The sequence below is a fragment of the Fulvia fulva genome, chromosome 1 (genome assembly GCF_020509005.1).
Source record: "Fulvia fulva chromosome 1, complete sequence".
NCBI classification, from domain to species: Eukaryota; Fungi; Ascomycota; class Dothideomycetes; order Mycosphaerellales; family Mycosphaerellaceae; genus Fulvia; species Fulvia fulva.
In genome coordinates this window covers 6,700,295-6,718,211 of record NC_063012.1, presented here as the reverse complement: position 1 = coordinate 6,718,211, position 17,917 = coordinate 6,700,295, and the positions used below count along the sequence as shown (strand labels likewise).

At 53.6% G+C, this 17,917-nt stretch overlaps 8 protein-coding genes across 8 annotated transcripts; 4 read left to right on the top strand and 4 right to left on the bottom strand.

Moving 5' to 3' along the window:
* Positions 1-4,018: 4,018 nt before the first annotated feature.
* On the bottom strand, positions 4,019-5,098 carry CLAFUR5_01282 (Cysteine and histidine-rich domain-containing protein; the record flags this gene model as incomplete). The annotated part of the gene is made up of 3 exons (XM_047900430.1): positions 4,019-4,875; positions 4,935-4,963; positions 5,022-5,098. The coding sequence occupies 3 exons, from the start codon at positions 5,096-5,098 to the stop codon at positions 4,019-4,021; spliced, it is 963 nt and encodes a 320-aa protein (XP_047756526.1).
* A 182-nt stretch (positions 5,099-5,280) lies between these two features.
* CLAFUR5_01281 (Glutaredoxin-like protein C5orf63) lies at positions 5,281-5,683 on the top strand (the record flags this gene model as incomplete). The annotated part of the gene is made up of 2 exons (XM_047900429.1): positions 5,281-5,502; positions 5,555-5,683. 2 exons carry the CDS (start codon positions 5,281-5,283, stop codon positions 5,681-5,683), a joined length of 351 nt encoding a protein of 116 aa, XP_047756527.1.
* A 231-nt stretch (positions 5,684-5,914) lies between these two features.
* On the top strand, positions 5,915-6,815 carry CLAFUR5_01280 (4-hydroxy-2-oxo-heptane-1,7-dioate aldolase; the record flags this gene model as incomplete). Its single annotated transcript, XM_047900428.1, has 3 exons — positions 5,915-5,980; positions 6,032-6,314; positions 6,364-6,815. 3 exons carry the CDS (start codon positions 5,915-5,917, stop codon positions 6,813-6,815), a joined length of 801 nt encoding a protein of 266 aa, XP_047756528.1.
* Positions 6,816-7,403: 588 nt separating this feature from the next.
* CLAFUR5_01279 (uncharacterized protein) lies at positions 7,404-8,185 on the bottom strand (the record flags this gene model as incomplete). The annotated part of the gene is made up of 3 exons (XM_047900427.1): positions 7,404-7,966; positions 8,014-8,079; positions 8,128-8,185. 3 exons carry the CDS (start codon positions 8,183-8,185, stop codon positions 7,404-7,406), a joined length of 687 nt encoding a protein of 228 aa, XP_047755831.1.
* Positions 8,186-11,643: 3,458 nt separating this feature from the next.
* On the top strand, positions 11,644-12,140 carry CLAFUR5_01278 (uncharacterized protein; the record flags this gene model as incomplete). The annotated part of the gene is made up of 2 exons (XM_047900426.1): positions 11,644-11,741; positions 11,966-12,140. The coding sequence occupies 2 exons, from the start codon at positions 11,644-11,646 to the stop codon at positions 12,138-12,140; spliced, it is 273 nt and encodes a 90-aa protein (XP_047755830.1).
* Positions 12,141-12,164: 24 nt separating this feature from the next.
* Positions 12,165-14,328, top strand: CLAFUR5_01277 (Serine/threonine-protein kinase cot-1; the record flags this gene model as incomplete). The annotated part of the gene is made up of 5 exons (XM_047900425.1): positions 12,165-12,850; positions 12,899-13,142; positions 13,193-13,449; positions 13,499-13,978; positions 14,028-14,328. The coding sequence occupies 5 exons, from the start codon at positions 12,165-12,167 to the stop codon at positions 14,326-14,328; spliced, it is 1,968 nt and encodes a 655-aa protein (XP_047755837.1).
* A 522-nt stretch (positions 14,329-14,850) lies between these two features.
* On the bottom strand, positions 14,851-15,161 carry CLAFUR5_01276 (DNA-directed RNA polymerases II, IV and V subunit 12; the record flags this gene model as incomplete). Its single annotated transcript, XM_047900424.1, has 2 exons — positions 14,851-14,875; positions 14,932-15,161. The coding sequence occupies 2 exons, from the start codon at positions 15,159-15,161 to the stop codon at positions 14,851-14,853; spliced, it is 255 nt and encodes an 84-aa protein (XP_047755836.1).
* Positions 15,162-15,466: 305 nt separating this feature from the next.
* On the bottom strand, positions 15,467-17,749 carry CLAFUR5_01275 (DNA polymerase lambda; the record flags this gene model as incomplete). The annotated part of the gene is made up of 3 exons (XM_047900423.1): positions 15,467-15,672; positions 15,737-16,002; positions 16,074-17,749. The coding sequence occupies 3 exons, from the start codon at positions 17,747-17,749 to the stop codon at positions 15,467-15,469; spliced, it is 2,148 nt and encodes a 715-aa protein (XP_047755839.1).
* Between the last annotated feature and the right edge of the window lie 168 nt (positions 17,750-17,917).

Sequence of the window (17,917 nt, the reverse complement as noted above, 5' to 3'; positions counted from 1 at the left end):
CTGTAGAGCATAGATTCCAGTAATGCCGTGAAATTTCCACAGATATAGGACGCGTTCCACCTGCTTGATGTTGCGCCCGATGACCGCCTATACCAATTGGCGGGTATAATATCGAGCGTGGAGAGCGACGTGCATATTGGTGGAAACCATACAAGACATTCGGAAGCTCTCGATACACTCAAAGAGCATAGATTCCAGCAGTAGTACGATGTTTCCACTAGTACAGCGAGGATCCGGCCGTGCGGTAGGTGTCACCAGATGGCGTTGTATACAAATTTGGTGAAGAAGCATCCGGCGCCGACAGCGAGCTGTGTTTTGGTGGAGATTCAACAGCAAGCTTAGAATCTGTTCTTTATACGTACTTCAAGACATTCCGACAGCCCCGGAAGTTTAGCAGGAAAAGCGTACCTGTAACATGTGCTGTCTTGGCTAGACCCTGTGCCATACAAATCTGGTGAGAACTTATCGGACACGGGCAGCGAGGCGAGTCTTGGCGGCATCCTCTCAGGCCTTTCGGAATGGAGTAGATCATCTGCGACGAAGAGATTCCGTATGCGACAACCCCTCTTCTGTAAGGGAGCGAGCTTTCTGCCGGGCGGAAAATTTGAAGATTATGCTCCTTTCAGATTTGGCGCGAGATCGTCCAACACGACAGCGAGCTCGACAGTGGTGGAGACCTATTTGGTCCTTCCGGAACTGATTCACGTGCCTATAAAGATGACGTTCCGAAACTGATGCGTGGTTGACAGCCAAAAAGCGACTGTGACATCCTCCGAGACCTTGTGGGATCATCTCCCACAGAGTTTTGGTGACATATGGTCAGTGAATGGTAGTTATCTTGCAGTCCCTGGAGGTATCTCTGTGCATTGTGGAATCCCTTAAGCCATCCTGGAAGACGATGATCCAGACCATAGGGCCCGTTTCCAGCTAGGAAATACGCGTCCCACTGCGCGATGTTTCGGTAGGGAGATCTTGGTAGCCGAAACGTCGACGTTGATAATGAGGCCCATGTTCATAGGAACTTCGACGAGCCTTATGGAATCTCTTCTCACACTCATGAAGCTGAGATTCCGGGGCTAATTTCTCCTTTCCGTGGAAAGAGCGACTTTGACGACGCTCGATGTCGTTTCGCAGGAATTTGGTGAAGCCGGATCCGAGTCATGACAGTGAGGTGTCTACTGCTGGAAACCTGTCCCGTCGTATTGGAATCTCTTCCAGTACCCCTGAAATCATGATTCCAGATGCGGCTCGGCCATTCCACGAGAAGAGCGAGTATGACAGACCTCGATACTCCCGGGTAGGGGTTGGGTGACAAATGGTCGAGACACGACAGCGAGATTTAAACAGCTGGAAACCTCTCCAATTCCTCGAAACATGTGCATGAACTCAATTGAATGAGTTTCCAGCTGTATAATGTGCCAGAGATCGTGCAGCCCCGGAAAGTGGCTGAAGATCGTATGTCACCAACTTTTGCGGGCAGGTCATCGGGAGGCAACAGTGAGGTCCATGCGTGTGGAACCGATATGACAGTTTTGGCGTCTCTGAATATTGTCATGAAGATGAGGTTCCACAACGTAGTATGTGCTTTCCACCAACATCCGTACGACAACTTGGACGCATGTTTTGCAGAGGCTCGATTTTTACAGGCGTTAGATGTATCACACAACCGCCGCCGCACACCTAATGGAAACCACACAGGTCTTTTGGAATCTACGCGGCGAGCCACACTTGAGAGAATCCAGAGATTTGAACATGGTTCCAGCAATATGTGGTGATTCCAGGGCATGTTGGAATCTGATGCCAAGGCTGACCACCTTTCACCAAATTTGGCTGGCAGTAAATCGAGGACGAGTATGGTAACAGTTTTGGTGGGAACCACATGAGTCTTTCGGATTCTATGCTTCGAACAAATCTCCAGAGATTCCATCAATGATGAGCTGATTTCCACCAGAAGTGCGCGGGACTCGAACCCGCATCCCTCACACCGCCGGGAGTTGCCCAGGAAAGTAAGGATCTTGCCGTTGGACCAAATCAGCCATGCGGACGGTGATCTTGGTGCTATGTGTAGGTTGTGTTCGGTGACCATGATGGGATTACGAAGCCTACTGCGATCCCAAGGCGTTCTTCGTTCGAGGCGCCAAGACCGGACCGCCTACCACCAAATTGTGCTGCCCGAGGATCACATGCAGCGCCATCAATGGAGACCGTACAGCACTTTTGGAATCTCCCCATCAAGCCCGGATGCATTGATTCCATCGTGACAGATGGTGCTTCCAGGGTTGTGGCGGCGTTCCAACGTCCCCGAAAGCCAGATGTACCGCCACCAACTTCTGATGGGGTCACGTTCACCGATCCTGTAGCCAAGATCCTGCGTGTTATTCGACTGCACAATCGGAACCGACTTTCGTGGTGCGGGATCAGAGATTCCAGCGTGTGGCCTTACGATTGAGGTGTTGTGATGGCGGGGATGATGGTGAGGGCGTGAAGAAGGAAGTTGATGCCGGCAAAGGCGAAAGCTGCTGCCAGACTGCATCTCAGATCCGACCTTGTCGTGTGCATGAGGCGAGGCGTCACAGTTACTTGACAGCCCCCACAGGTGACTTCTGACCCTTCTACGTGACAGGAATAGGGACACCATCGTCGGCTGCTGTTGAAGAACGCCCAGAGGCTCTATGACCTGGCACAGTTTGCAAGTGGATCACAGGATGAACGCGCGAAGTTCAATCTGCGTGGGTAGCGCAACGGAACTGCGCAACTCATGTTGTATCTGAGCTATCAGAGCGATCTGCGGGACAGAAACAGCCTTAACACAAGCTTCATGCTAGCTTTGTCGATATTCTGTAACGTCTTTCCCTTCACTTTTCGGCTACGCCGCGACACCTCTCTTCAAGCTCGCTCTTGCGTCTCGTGGAAGGGTTGTCTGGCGTAGTATACGGAGCCTGACACTTCAGTGATTTTGTTGGCGTTGTGAAGACTTGTGCCCTTGCCGCCTTGTGAGACCAGACGTAGCGAGGTTCCCTGCGGCCGGGTAGCTCTTCTTGTAATTTTAAAGCAGAGAATAGCTCCTCGAGCCTTGTATGCCACTAGATGGAGGGGAACATTGTAATGGCACGAGATAACGCTCATTGTCCAGTGCTGTGATGGCCAGAAGCCACTGGGTCCGCGAAGCCAGAGTGAACGTCAAAAGCGGCGGCCAATTCTGGTACAAATCGTTGGCAGGCTGTTTGATACATTGAGGTCTTGTCATCAGCCCAAATACCAGATTAAATAGACAGCGGATCAAAGGCGTGCGCTATGCGTGCATAGCAGTGAGCCTGGCCGTGACTGTGGTTCCAACAGAGCCTTGGCAAAGGCCGGTGAGAGTGGCATTGCAGAAACCTCATTTGAACCCCGTGTAATCGCATTGTTGTACAGTCGTCCGGATCAGTGCTTCTCTGTCGTGACCGGGGCTTTCGGCGTTGATGTCGGCTTTGGGTTTTGCTTCTTTGTAGGTGGAGCTTGAGTCGGGACTTGTATTTGTCCAGAAGATGGCATGAACGCCCAATACGATAACATCTTGTTCATGACTTCTGCCATGGTGTGAGCAGAAAGCTATGGTTAGTTCAAGTGTGCTGCGCAGAGCTGATATACGTCCCAGGTACAAGATCTTGCGTGATTCCAAAGAAGCAGGCTAGTGGAGCTAGGGTGTGGTTGCTGACAAACTCTATGCAGAGCATCCCTGTCATGGCCTGTTCGGCGTCATCACATCATGTCGAAATCGTTGCACGAGGATCGTGGTGTTTTCCGTGGTGCGGTTGGCAATCTAAAGTACTCTCTGGCCGCATGGCGTGGCTTTGGTACAATAGAGAAGGGCACTGCATTAGCTGACAGCCATTGATCATGGCTTCACATCATGCAAACGTCTCATCTTCTGCGCTGGCTGTGGAGTAACCAAGCTACGATGCGGTCATCTTCTCAGTCCCTCAGCCAACGCCTCGCTGATGCTTCACGCCTCATCTATCATTGTCAAGGTCGCTACTTATGCTCTTCCTGCACGACCTGCCTGAATGATCTCTCCAGTGTGAGGATCATCTGCTCTCAAAACAGGCCAGCCTGAGCCGCCTGCCTTTGCGAGAGTAAGCTCCAGCTTGGTGCCCATGATCTTGAACTTGCTCTCGTCCGGTTTGATGGCAGCGAAGAGTGACATTGAGGTCTGGTATCGCTTGTTGTCGCCGGTGTGTAAGTCCAATTCCACTTTCGCGCCATCCGCTGAGAACTCAACCTTCGATCGATCCTTGTCAATCTTCTTCAGGTACAGCGACGCGATGACCGTGGTGGCCGTCTGATAGAAGTCGTTTCGGACCTCGCTCAGCTTCTCCTCCTCGTCTGGGTCCTTCTGCTTGCCCACGAACAAATGTCGAGACTTTGTCTTGCAGCCCTGAATCTTCATAAACTCGTCAAACTCCAACACTCGGCGCTTACAGCATGTCCAGCCTTTGCTGCCTTCGTGGAAGAGCGCTTGTCCTGGGTGGTGTACGCATTGTTCCTCGTCTCTGTCCTGCCCTGATTTGAACGATGCACCACATCCTCGACGCTTACAGCTGGCTCCGTCTGGCACCACAGCCTCAGGATCATCTTCTTCTTCCTCTGGGGGTGCTGGGCTTGCCGTAGGACGCGGTGCTGCAGTGGCTACAGGACCTCGAGCGACTGGCGGTGGTAAGGAGTCCTTCTTCTCTTGCTGTGCCTTGATCTTCGCCTCAACCTCTTCCTCGCTCAACCCAGGCTTCGGCTCTTCCTTGGGACTGTCGTCGACGATGCTGTGTTTGCCGGTCGTGCATGGCGGAATGGTCATGAACTCATCGAATGTGAGCACTCGTGGCTTACAGCATTTCCAGCCTGCAAGCGAATCAGTATCATGCGTAAGAGAGGAGCATTGTACAGTGAGGCAGACCTACCCTTTTGGCCTTCGTGGAATTCGGGTGGGCTGCAAGTAAATGTTAGCACAGGCGGACACTAGAGGTCATTAAGGTTGTAGAACGAACCCAGGATGGTACACGCAAGGCTCCTCCGGGTCAGAGAAGGACTTGCCGCAGCCTTTGTGTACGCACTTCTGCGCCATGATTGCAGTTGTGGTGAGTGGCCGTCGTTGTGGTGCCGCGATGGGACAGAGCAGACGGGAGGAAGCTCTTCAAACGAAGATGCATCTAGAATACCACAGAACCTGACGTAGCTTTGTGGACATGTGCGTGGACTGTGTGGCCGAGCTTCAATGTTCCTCTGCGCGTCGACACGCAGAGCACGATGAGAAGACACATCGTCTTCAATATGCATTCGACGTTGCGTCTGATGCAGCACTCGCTGCGATTGACACTATTCACCCACGATCGTTGCTCACTGTGCGACAGCGTGAAGGGGGTGATGAGCAAGGTGTGGGACCGCAGGCATTTCGAGTACAAAGAGGTCGATATCTTGGCTCCCGAGAACAAGCAGTGGATGTCTCTGTATGAGCTCGAGATTCCGGTGGTGAGGAGGCTCTGGCAGAGTTACGATCTCTGCTGACAATGACGATCTGCAGGTCCACGTTGATCGAACTGCTATGCTCGCCTCGAGCAACGGCGAAACGACTGCTGCTGCTCGCAAGCTGAAGCATCGCTTTGCTGCAGGCGAGCTTGAGAAGGTCATGGATGAAGTTGAGAGGTCCTGAGTGGGTGACCATACACGCACCGCAGATGCAGGAACAATGCTGAAGCGGGGTGCTCAACCCGAAATGCCGAGCTCTGAATGGCGACTGTACGGACAAGTAACGGCGGAGGCTGTCGAGGTGAAATACCTCACCGAGCGAGACTTGATTGCATGCACTGGGGAAGTAATATCTCTACAATGCAATACTAGCCAACGCCCAAACAGCTTACACAACAGCGGTGAGCTCAACAAGATGCAAGCTGCAAACCGACTCCAGAAGGCACTGAAGAGTGGCAAGACAAGCTTCGGAGGATGGCAGGCACGCAATCGCAATCTGGCGATATGTACATGGTTCTGACTGGCGGTATAGATGCTTCCTGGTGCCAATCTGAGCAGAACCATAGCAAGGACTCCCAACCTAGACTGGATCTGCGTCGACTGCGAGCATGGCAACATCTCAGACGACGCGATGCACGAATCGGTAGCAGCAATTGCGGCCTGTGGAGTCAGCCCTGTGGTGAGAGTGGCAGATGGTCAGCATTGGATGATCAAGAGAGCATTGGATGCTGGAGCGCATGGTATCATCGTACCGCTGCTGCAGACTGCCCAAGACGCGAAGAACGTTGTCCGTTTTAGCAAATTTCCGCCGCAAGGTATGACTCAAGGCTGCCATGCCCTTCTCTTGGTCTGATCATTGAACAGGTAATCGGGGATTGGGCAGTCCATTCGCGATGGAGAAGTTCGCCGAGCAGACTGTCAACGGGAAGGAGCTCTCGTTGATGGATTACTACCGCCAAGCGAATGATGGTATTGTTGTCATCGTGCAGATCGAGACCGCTTCGGCCCTGGAGCAGATCAAGGAGATCGCGGCTGTTGATGGGATCGATGTTCTATTCCTCGGTCCTGTTGATCTTGGCAACAGCATAGGACACTCGGCCGAGTCGATCGGTCAGTATTCGCGTGAGCTTGAAGAAGCCATGAAGACTGTACACCAAGCGACAAAGGATGCTGGCAAGTACACCGCGCTCTACACCGCAGGAGGGGAATCGGCAAAGAAGTATGCCGAACAGGGCTTCAACATGGTAAATGCAATGAATGACGTTGCTGCGATCAAGTCGGCCTTTGGGCAGGCGGTTGAGACAGCGAGGAATTAGGAAACATCTGCCACAACGTATCATCTGAGCCATGTTGCTCCGCGGTGCTTCTCTCACGGTAATACCAACGTCCGTCGTGTGGTCATGAAGAACAGCTTCCTCTGCACTTGGAGTTGCATTGGCGTTACACCGCGCAATGCGCTTGCGCTGCATGGAGATACTAAGCGAAGCTTCAGCTGAAAGATGGCTGGGAAAGAATGTAACTCCGAAACAGCGCGACTTCACGATCAATCTGCCATGACATGGGAAACGGCTTTCGAGGCGATGAAGGCTGTGCTGGCCGGAGGTGGAAGCATCGATGGGGGCTGAGAAGGCGACCTCAAATGTTTTGTGTGATCAAGCAAGCTGCCGGTGAGCAGAGGCGCTGAGGCTTAGAGCTGAGATCCGCTGCGGCACGGCAACACGGTGCTGCAGGTGGGTCGCCGTAGATTATAAGAAGTCTGACATTCCTCGTGAAGATAGCCTGCCGTTACTGCGAAATGTGCGCCATCTTTCTCCTCTCGATGTGATAACACTAGAACCTCGCAGCCAAATCACGAATAACGCCAATACCAAAGCCCATGATCCAGAACGAACCAGCGAAGCGAGTCAGTAGGAGTCGCGAGGACGACCGCCATTCGAGATGAAATGTGAAGGAGCGTAGTCCTCGGCGTCATGCATGTATCTGGCTATAGCATGCTTTCTCATGCTGGACTGGCTCCTGTGACCACCATTGGTCGGGAAAGGAATCACGTTTCGAGGATAAATTGTGCTGACGGTCGGCGTCTCTGGTACTTCGTTGATACGGCTGTCGGACGTCACGTCCTGGCTGTATCCATTCAGCGTCTCGAGCTGGAGAGGACAGTTGGTATAGCTGACATCTGCAGAGCGGCCGAGGTGCGCACCGTTACGATGATAGCTTACCGCCTGACGGCTAGCTTGCTGGCGAGTGTACTGATCATCGAGCACGCCGTACTGATCACCAGTTGGGAAGTCGCCGATCCAAGAAGTCATATGTTCCGGGTCGCGGTAGATTTGATCGAAGTCATCGTCCATCGATCCCGCCGTTTCGTCATTGGTCTGACGAGATCCCATGGTCGGGCACTCAGCGGTGCGATTCGGCTGGACCGTCATAAACTGCGATGTGCGCGAGCGCTGGGTTGCGTTACTGACTATAGAGTCATCAGCACATGCAAAAAGTTGCGGGATGATGACCTACCGAGCGACCGATCATTGCAACGATGCTCCCGCGCCGAATGGTTGGCGACAGCTGCCAAATCCACTTCTAAACCAAAGTCAGCATGCGTTCAAATTGCCTACGATATTGGCGTACGGTAGTCGTTGTCACAGGCACTGCGGCTCCGGTTCCTGATGCGTGAGTGGCTCATCATCAACGAAACGGCTTGCGATGGAGCAGTACCTTGCCGTGGATGTAGATGAGGAGGGTTGTAGAGGTGGTTCTGGACAACTACGACTTTGGCTCGAGAATATGGAGCTGCGTTGTCATGTATTGTCGGTATATGCTGAAGGAGAGGAGAATTAAACCCGACGCCTGAGCTAGGACTTCCAAAAAGGGGCGGTCTGGTCAGCAGTGTCGGAAACTTGCTGCGCGTTACAATCGGCAACGCGACGGCAGACGAAAGATCACACCCTCGACCCTGGCGAACTCTCGAGCTCGAGAGGGGGCCAAAGGGCGACGGAAGGGGCGGTGTCCATTCACCTCTGGGTCTCTGAGCCGTTGTCGAACAGATTTTGAAGGTGGGAGAGAAGTTCGATGTCAAGGGAGCTGCTCCTGCGCAACGTACAGACTGACTTCCAGCAAATTGGCGTGACCTTCACCTGTAGGGATCTAGTCCGTGTCGAGTGGCCGAATGCCGGACTGACACCAGACTCTGCGGCAAGAGTGCAAGCTGAGCTACACCAGCATCCGACCGAAACGGCACCTGGAGGTACCGCAAATTCATAAGCATGGTGCTTTTGGCGGTGCACTCATCAGGAGGATGACCTCTTAGCCTGTTCTAGCCATTTCAGCGTGTCTTACAATTCTGGCTATGTGCGAGCTCGCGTAGAACAGGCACCTTCCAGGGCGAGCTCTGCGAATCACCTATCAATGGGTTGTTGATCCTTCGGTCACGCCAGGCGGTTTGGGCCGAAAAGACCGTGTGCAATTGCCTTTCAACCTCGTCATCCTGTATCTTCTTCGCTGCCTGAGGTTCGCAGAACCATCGCACGTGAAAGCTGGGAGATTCTTGAAAGCGAGTCGTCGGGTAGTCATGCCACTCTCAATGATCGTCTTCCGATCTCGTGCAGGTGCGGCCTCTCCTTGGCTGCGTTCCAGGCGGCCAGGTGATCGAGTCCTCAGCCAACTGGAAGGTCGCGTTTGCCGCTGTGGCTTGCAAGATGGACTTCAAGCTGTTGAACGGGCTGCGAGGGAGCTGCTGACAATGGAGGAGTGATTACCATTGGATACCAGCGTGCTACTACCTTGCTGATTGATGGAAGCACATGCCATCATGCCCTCCCGACACTTCCGATGTTCGTATGCTTGCGGCCAGCCAAATGCAGATAGTCCAGGGGGCCATGAGTTGTCATGGGGTCCAAAGATGTGGCAGTGTGCTCGTTGTTTCCTGAGCTCGTCCCTGCGTGCAGCGACTACGCAGCGTAAACACTCCGGAAGAATGAGGGCGATCTTGAGCACCAGGAGCTATATAAGAGCTGGAGATTCAGCATAGTAGTGTGACCACTTTGTCGAGGTCTACTTGAGGGCAAAAGACACCTTTGCCTTGATGATGTGGAGGCTGCTGCCATGAAGTCGAGTGAATGACTCTGATTGGTGGATGTAAGCTTGGACTGCAGCAAGGCATCTTGCGACAGGTACCACATTGCTCTTACTGCATGGGAATTTCTTCCAAGCAAGTTCCACCGGTTGTCGTGGAAGGTTGATTGTATCATCCGTTGCGATGTAGCTATCAGATTCCGGAAGATGTCTCGCCCCCTGTGATGCCTTCTGCGCGACTCTAGACATATATGGCTCAGCCGCCCTGCTGCAGCACTTGCATCCCATGTCATTCTTTCGATTTCCTCACCTACTATGCCAGTATGTGCACAGAACTACATCTTGCACGATGTGGTTACGGATAACATCTTTGAGCCGAGCCTCTCGTGGGGTTCGCCACGGGGTCATTTTGACCTTGATATAAACTCGGTCTGGACTTCGGACATTTGGTCGCCCTGCGCTGATGATCTGCAAGTTTTGAAACCCTATTCCGGTAAAGAGCCCAGCAAGAACTGTGATCGCAGCATGGCCGTGCTGACAGCTATCGAGGTCACCATGGATTGGACAATGTACCCGGAATGCCTTCGGAGGGATACTCTCCATCTGTCACCTCTTCCACAGGAGATAGTCTATCGCCTGGCCCATCAATACTCCCGGACTGTATTCCCCCTTCGGTGCAGCGCCAGTTCTCCTGCGTAATATGTTATAGCTCCTTTGAGACGGCGTCTAAGCTGGAACAACATGCCAGGGGAGAGAACCACCGGACATACGTATGCACCGACGCTTCGTGCGGCCGATCCTATTGCCGGAGGGATCTCTATACGAGGCACATGCGGACCCACAAGCAGCCTAGGTCATACGAGTGCATGTTGTGTCGAGGAGAGGACCAGCCCAAGGGGTTCAAGCGCAAGGACCATTTGCAGCAGCATATCCGAAACTGTCATCCGTACGTGGGGAGGAGAGCCCGGGAAATGGAGCCCAATCCACAACGACAGTCTTCGTCAACCTCGTCAAGTTGCTCCTGTGCCTGCCGTGGAAAGGCGTCAGCGAGGCCCGGTACCGTAAGCTCGATCGAGGAACGATTGGGATCTGCGCTGTCAGATGTTGTAGGCTCCAACAGGATTGAAGTGAAAGACCTTCTTCTGGAGATGAAACGTCAACATAGCGAACAGGGCCAGGTGCTCCAGCAACTTGAACAGAGGTTAGACAGCAGATAACAGTTTGTGGAGACCACGCTCTCCTGTGTACGCTTCTCGATAGCGCTCTGAAGACAGAGCGTTCTTGGGCACGACCTCGAGAATTCTCGTATGGCGTTCAACGATGTTGCCTTACATCGCAGCACAGGGAGAAGTCTCAAGTTGCTGCCACGGTGTCCAGTTCATACGTATTCGCTGAGTCTGTCCGGTGATTAGCCCGCGGTAGGCTCCAGCATGTATTTAGGCCAAAAGCGGTCGATTACGGTGTAAACCCCTTAGATGAGCCTACTGATGAGCTCTGACGACTCAGGAAAAGGCGATGCGAGGACATCCATACACCAATTCCTGCTCTAGATTTCCGGGGCTGCATAAACCAGTGCAAATAGTGAGAAACGGCCAGAATGCAACGCCTTGGCGGCGTTGCTTCAGGTGCCAGTAGCCATGGACACCGCGCCAGTGTTGTATCGCCTTGGAGGCAGACCTCCGGTTGCAGGTATCAGCGAGATGTACTGGCTGTGTTCACCTGGTCGAAGGTGTTCATGGGACTTCGCAGACTCGTTTCACCGAGCATCGCAGAAGGGTGGTGAGCAGGAGATGGGCCGGCCTTCGTGCGCCCATCAGGCTAAAGAGAGCATCGCCAGCGCGATGTCGATGAGGCATGATGCTCAGTCTCGACGATTAATCCCGATGATGCTCCGTTGGGGTTCTCCTGAGGCACGAAGTTGCGGTGAAGCCAGTGATCTTGCGTGGGCCGCCTCGCGCGAGGCACAGATGTCGATGTAGCAGGTATAGCACCACGGTAGCACAAGAATCGCCATTGCGTGCACGAGCAGCACATGCCTTCGTCACACGTGCTTGCGAGATAAGCTTCACGTGCATGAGCGCGTCCCGGGTGAGGGTGAGGGATGGGCTGGGAGTCATGGGACAGAGGAGGAGGGAAGGAACGGCCCTTGCAGGCGCGGAAGTGATGCGGGGGTTTGTTTCCCTGGACAGGGATCATCGCGGTTTCACATTCTCGACCCCGATTGCATGCTGTCCTCTTGGAGGAGCACTCACACTCCTCACGCCTGTCAAGTAGTGAAGCTCTTCGCTCGTTCCTGCTCTCTCGCACCCCGGTCTTGCGAATGTATTCGAACGTCTGAGGCAACACATTCGTACCAAGCGCAAGCTCGACTAAACTTATCATTCGCTTGGTCCAGTCCACCGCCTCGAGCTTCCAACAGACAGACCCCCTTACGGCTCAAACACGGCCCAGGTCCACGCTCGCACCTCCTTGAAGCGAAACGACACTCCGCCCGACTCGAACAGCTCTGCAACCGCAAAGGTACGAAGAACAACCACCACCAACCTCCTTTCACCTCCGACCCGGTCTGACCAGTCTGTAGTGCACCGCTCAAGATGGCGTACCAGCAGCACCAACAACAGCAGCAGCAGTCGCAGCAACACCAACACCAACAGCAGGCGCAGGCGCAGCCTGACAGCCGCAACCCCAATCGCCTCCAGCTCAACTTCGGCTTCAACAACCCGCCCAATTTCGCCGCCGAGCAAGGTCGTGCCTTCCCTACCACTCCGTCCACCTTCCCGCAGCCATTCCCCAATGCCGCCGGACAACAAGAGGTCTGGGGCACCCAGCAGGCGACCAGTGGCATCAACAGCCAGGGCTATTTCTACAACAACCCAAATGCATACCAACAGCAGTACACCAGCGGCACATCCACTCCCAATGCCGGCTATCGCTCGCCGGCGGGCGGCTACAACGATGTGACCAATGGCCTCGCACATCAGTTCCAGCACCAGAACCTTGGAGGAAACTCACCACGTTCGGCGAGCCCATACGGCAGACAGCCTTCACCCGCGAATGCACGTCCGCGCACTGCAGGAGCCACCCCGCAGAGCTACGGCAACTACTTGAACGCCCCAATGCCGGCCATGCCACCACCGCTCAGCATCTACGACGATGAGCCGCCTCCAAAGAATCCCGAGAAGTACTCGACCGCGATCACCGAGCGTGTCAAGGTACAGAAGATGCTCACCCAGGAGTTCTTCAAGGAGAATGTCGAGAGAGCACGTGCTCGAAATGAGAGGTAGGATGAGGAATGGAGTTTTGGCATGACACAGCTGACATGTTGCAGAGCAAAGGAGCTTGATGCCATCCTCGCCGACGAGAATCTTTCGGCCAATCGCAAGGAGCAAAAAAAGAACAGCACGCGCAAGGCAGAGGCCAATTTCCTGCGGTTCTTGAGGACACACGAGAAGCCAGGAAACTACTCCACCGTCAAGATCATCGGAAAGGGTGCATTCGGTGAAGTGCGTCTGGTGCAGAGGAAGCACGATGGAAAGGTCTACGCTTTGAAGTCGTTGATCAAGCAAGAGATGGTAAGTTGCAGTACCACTTGACATGAAGCACGCCACTGACACTTCCGCAGCACAAGAAGGATCAGCTCGCCCACGTTCGCGCCGAGCGTGACATCCTCGCCAACGCAGACAGCCCTTGGCTGGTCAAGCTGCACACATCCTTCCAGGATACAACCTTCTTGTACATGCTGATGGAGTTTCTGCCCGGTGGTGATCTCATGACAATGCTCATCAAGTACGAGATCTTCTCGGAGGACATCACGCGCTTCTATATGGCAGAGATCACATTAGCCATCGAAGCAGTGCACAAGCTTGGCTTCATCCATCGGTGAGTATATGTCATCCTACGCAAATAGTATGCGCTAACGGTCCTTTAGTGACATTAAGCCAGACAACATCCTCCTAGATCGTGGCGGACACATCAAGCTTACCGACTTCGGTCTCTCCACTGGCTTCTCCAAGGAGCATCAAGCATCTTACTACCAGCAGCTCATGTCCACAAGCAAGTCCAAGTCTGCTTCCCAAAACCGCAACAGTGTGTCGATCGACCAAATCCAGCTCACCGTCTCCAACCGCAATCAGATCAACACCTGGCGCAAGTCGAGACGTCAGCTCGCCTACTCAACCGTCGGCACACCAGATTACATCGCTCCTGAGATCTTCAGCGGCAAGGGCTACGACTTCGGATGCGATTGGTGGAGCGTGGGTACCATCATGTTCGAGTGCTTGGTCGGCTGGCCTCCATTCTGCGCCGAGGAGCCACACGACACCTACCGCAAAATCGTGGACTGGCCACGCCATCTCAACTTCCCTCCAGATCAACAGCTCGGACCAGAGGCAGAGCACTTCATCCGAAGGTAAGCACTTTCTGCAGCTCATACTTCTTCTGGCTAACATGACCTACAGTCTCATCTGCGACTCTCAAAATCGCTTAGGTCGATCCCACGGCGCTGCTGAGCTCAAGCAGCACCCTTTCTTCCATGGTGTCAACTGGGATGGTCTCCGCAAGATCCGCGCACCATTCGAGCCGAAGCTGCAGAGCAACATTGACACTCAATACTTCCCGATCGACGAAATTCCTCAGGTCGACAACTCAGCCCAGCTTCGTGCTCAGACTGAGGCCCAGATTGGACAGGACGACTCGACACTGAGCTTGCCCTTCATTGGCTACACTTACAAGCGCTTCGATGCTTTCCGTGGAACCTAGATGTGCTGTAAATTGGGCAACTTGAGAAGAGACACTACATGGCATAACAGGCAAGCTTGCGACAGGCATTCGAAGCTTTGCATGGGCGGCGCAATTCGATACTGATGTGTTAATGATGGAAGACGAACGAGAATCGTGTGTCTGGGAAGGAGCAAGTTTGCAGGGCAGAACCACTACTAAATCCTGCTGCTGCCCGAAAACGAGCTCTGGACAAGCTCTTGGGCATAAAGCAGCAGGTTCTGAGCACCTTTGCTGCTGCTGTCGCAGCGCAAAACGTAGCTAGCAGTTGGACGTCGCAGAAGATCTGTGGCCGGGTCAAAATGTGAACGCCCAACTTCGAATGCGCCTTGTGCTGTTTTCATGAAACCGTCTCAACGCCGCGCTAATATCTCAATGCCCATGCTCGTGATTCACCCTCTTGCCGCTGGTGTCAGTCATTTGGTGCAAACTGGCGGGTGCCCTCGCGCCGAGTCTACATTTTCCGTGACGAGTATTTCCCTCGCTCGATAGCCTCGTTCATTTTCATCTTGCCTCGAACTGGATCATCCTACCAACCTCTGTCAGTTCCCATTCCACGAACCGCTCCTTTGTGCTTTGTCTCACCTGTTCGTCCTCTCCTTGTACAGCACACGGTATCCGCACTCCTTGCATCTGATGGGATCTCCCTTCTTCAGCGCGACTTTGGTATCGCAGTCGCCGCAGAGGTACTGGACTGGTTTGCCGGTGTCCTCGAAGCTGTTGCCGGAGATTGCGAAGCCGCCGCCTGTTGAGCCGCCGGCGTTGTTGTTGCCGCCTTGCGAGAGGGATGGTGGGGTGTATTGTTCGCGTGACATGATTGTGGGTGAGAGGATTGTATTGGTGATACTGAGGTGGACTGGAAAGGTTGTGGCGGTGAGTTGTGGTTGTTGGCGCAGGTGTTGTGAAGCTGAGCCTTCGAGAACTTCGAAGAAGTGAAGGTCGGTGGTGACAAAGCAAAGCACGTGACTGAAAACTTGCATGTGAAGATGAAACCAAAAACGGGTCACACAAGGATCTGAAGTTCTCACGGGGCAAGTATACGAGTACTAGTCTAATCTGATACCCAGCCGTTAGTCCGCTATCCAGTCTGACTGATACTCAGCCGTATCTGTAGTCCCACCTAACAAATCCTGTGACTAGGTGGGCGCCAAGTGACTCCAAGTGCCTCGAAGATCTTCTTCTCGTCTTTCCCTTCCACAAGCGTACCCTCCGTGAGCTTTACACGCTTCGGTCCTCTTATGACGTCGCGGTAAAGTCCACGTTGGTTCAGCCGCATCCCTTTCGTGCTTGCCAATAAGCGTAGGCTGCGATTGAATATGTCGTTCCCTGCAGATGGAAGGTCACTATTAGTCGTACTCGACAAGATTGGGGTGTTGGTTCAATAACTTACCAGTGAAGTAAATCAGTGCTGCACCAAGCTCATCGGCCGGCACTAACAGCAGATCGAGCCGTCTCCATACAACTGAGCCATGCAGGCACGAAGCGCCATGCCATTTGCTCCCATCGTCCCGAGACGTGATTGCAAGACTAGCAACGAGGAAGCCGCTTGCAGTAAGTTGCGGCACCACTTGCCCGAGAACCACGTTTCGCAAGTGGTCAGCATTGGTATTCGGCCGGGTGATGATGCAGTCGATATCTCCAGAGTCCTTCGAGCCACTTAAAGCGAGGGTCAGAACTTGTATCGCTATGTCTCAGATGTAAGGAGTTCTGGTCGGGGCTGTACTTACCGGCGGTATGAACCACCTATGATGACCTCAAATGCAGGGTCAATCTCCTGGAGTGCTTTCCGTACCACGGCACCATGCTCTGCGACTTCTTCTCGAGGAATACGCGAGTTAAAGTCTGTGTAGTGCTCGATGCCGATGCGCTGATTTTGCGTGAGCTTGGCTTTCTGCAGCAGTCCGTCGAGAGTCGTGTAACCTTCGCTGACCCATCGGCTGGCTTGCACCAACCCGGCTCCGTATACACCCATGAATGTCTGCAACACTTGATCGTTCGGTTCCGCCTTGGCGTTGTCCAGTCTTCTCAGACGATTTGTGAAAGCAATCTCCTCGATCTTGGTGGCCAAGCGTTCACCGATGTTCGGCAAAGCCAGAGCCTGTTCTCTAGTCGTGACTTTCACTGGGTGATTGCGCAAGCTCGATATGGCATTTCGATAAGCTCTGATGCGCCATTCGTCGCCCATCTGGCCGTAGTAGACCGCCATTTGCTGGAGAATATTGATAACAGCAGAATTTTCCGTTTCAGATCTGTCACCCGTATGCTTCTGCATGCATTGGAACTTGTCCTGTACTCGGTGATACTTGGACTTCTTCTTCGGAAGGAGCTTCAGTCCGGTCTTGGGCTCCTCGTCGCCTGATACCATGCCTTCGGAAGTGGCTGGTCTGCCACTGGCATCTTCTCCTTCTTCGTCATCGAGTGGCACATGCTGCAGCTCTCTCGCCTTCTTGATGGCGTCGTCGAGGTCATTGTCGACGGGCACCCCGGAAGTGTTTGGCACTCGGTCTGACTCTTCTGCATCGTCTTCTGCATCGTCTTCTGCATCTTCCGCTGTAGAAACTATGGTTGCTGGCACAGCTTCCACTGGCCTCTCCATAGATGGCGTCTTCACCTGACGGACCTGAACGTCTTTGCCAGCCGGCTTGAGCTGTAGAGACGCGTCGGAGTCTGTAGAATCCGCTTTCTTCAGCCCTGCCGGCAAGTGGCCTTTGACGGCAAAGCGAGCCTGCAAGGGATCCAGCAAGGTCTTGAAGCACAGACACTCCGCGGCGTATTGCTCGGTGACCACGATCACACGATCAGGTAGTTGTTCCAAGCCGAGGAAAGTATGAAGATGATTCAGGTCCATTGTATTATCCAAGACGACATGACTGACTCTTGCAGACCAGTCCTTTTCCCAGACAGCGCCATGCTCCACGGCTTTCGCAATCCTCATGCGGCGTGCAGGATGTACATCGTTATTCGGAAAAAAGAATATGTGCAAGTTCCTGAAGACTCGCTGTTCCTCGGGTACCTGCAAAATGAAACTGTCGCGTTTGCGCTTACCGTTGAGTTTGGATGCAGCCGACGCTTTGGGGAAGTCAGAGACGGTCTTTCTGAGCGTGGGTAGACTAGCCAGCTGATTTTGTGTACGTCTCAGTGGATCTGTCGATGATGGTGGAAGCAGCACGTCAGGAATGACTTTGTTCTGCGCCTTTGCGCTTACCGTGCTATCAGACAGTGACCGTGCGAATGTCCGCGCTGCAGTCGGTCGCTCCACTGCGATGGGCTTCTCATTCTTCGAGACTTTCCACTTCGAGTTCGATGTCTTGCGCCCTGTATCTGGAGCGTCGTCATCGGCTTGAAGTGTGTCGAGGTCGTCATACATCTGCTGCTTGCGTAGCAGACGCTCTTCCTCCCTCATGTTCCTAGTGCATCGATGATGGTGAGGTCGCTGGTTGAGTGTTTTGTATCATGCAGGATGCCAGTATCTCGACCGCTCACTTCCTGGATCAGCTCTCATCTCGTGATCACTGGGAGTAACGCGAAGCAATGTCTGACCAAAGTTGTCGTGAAAGAAGAAGTGCAAGTT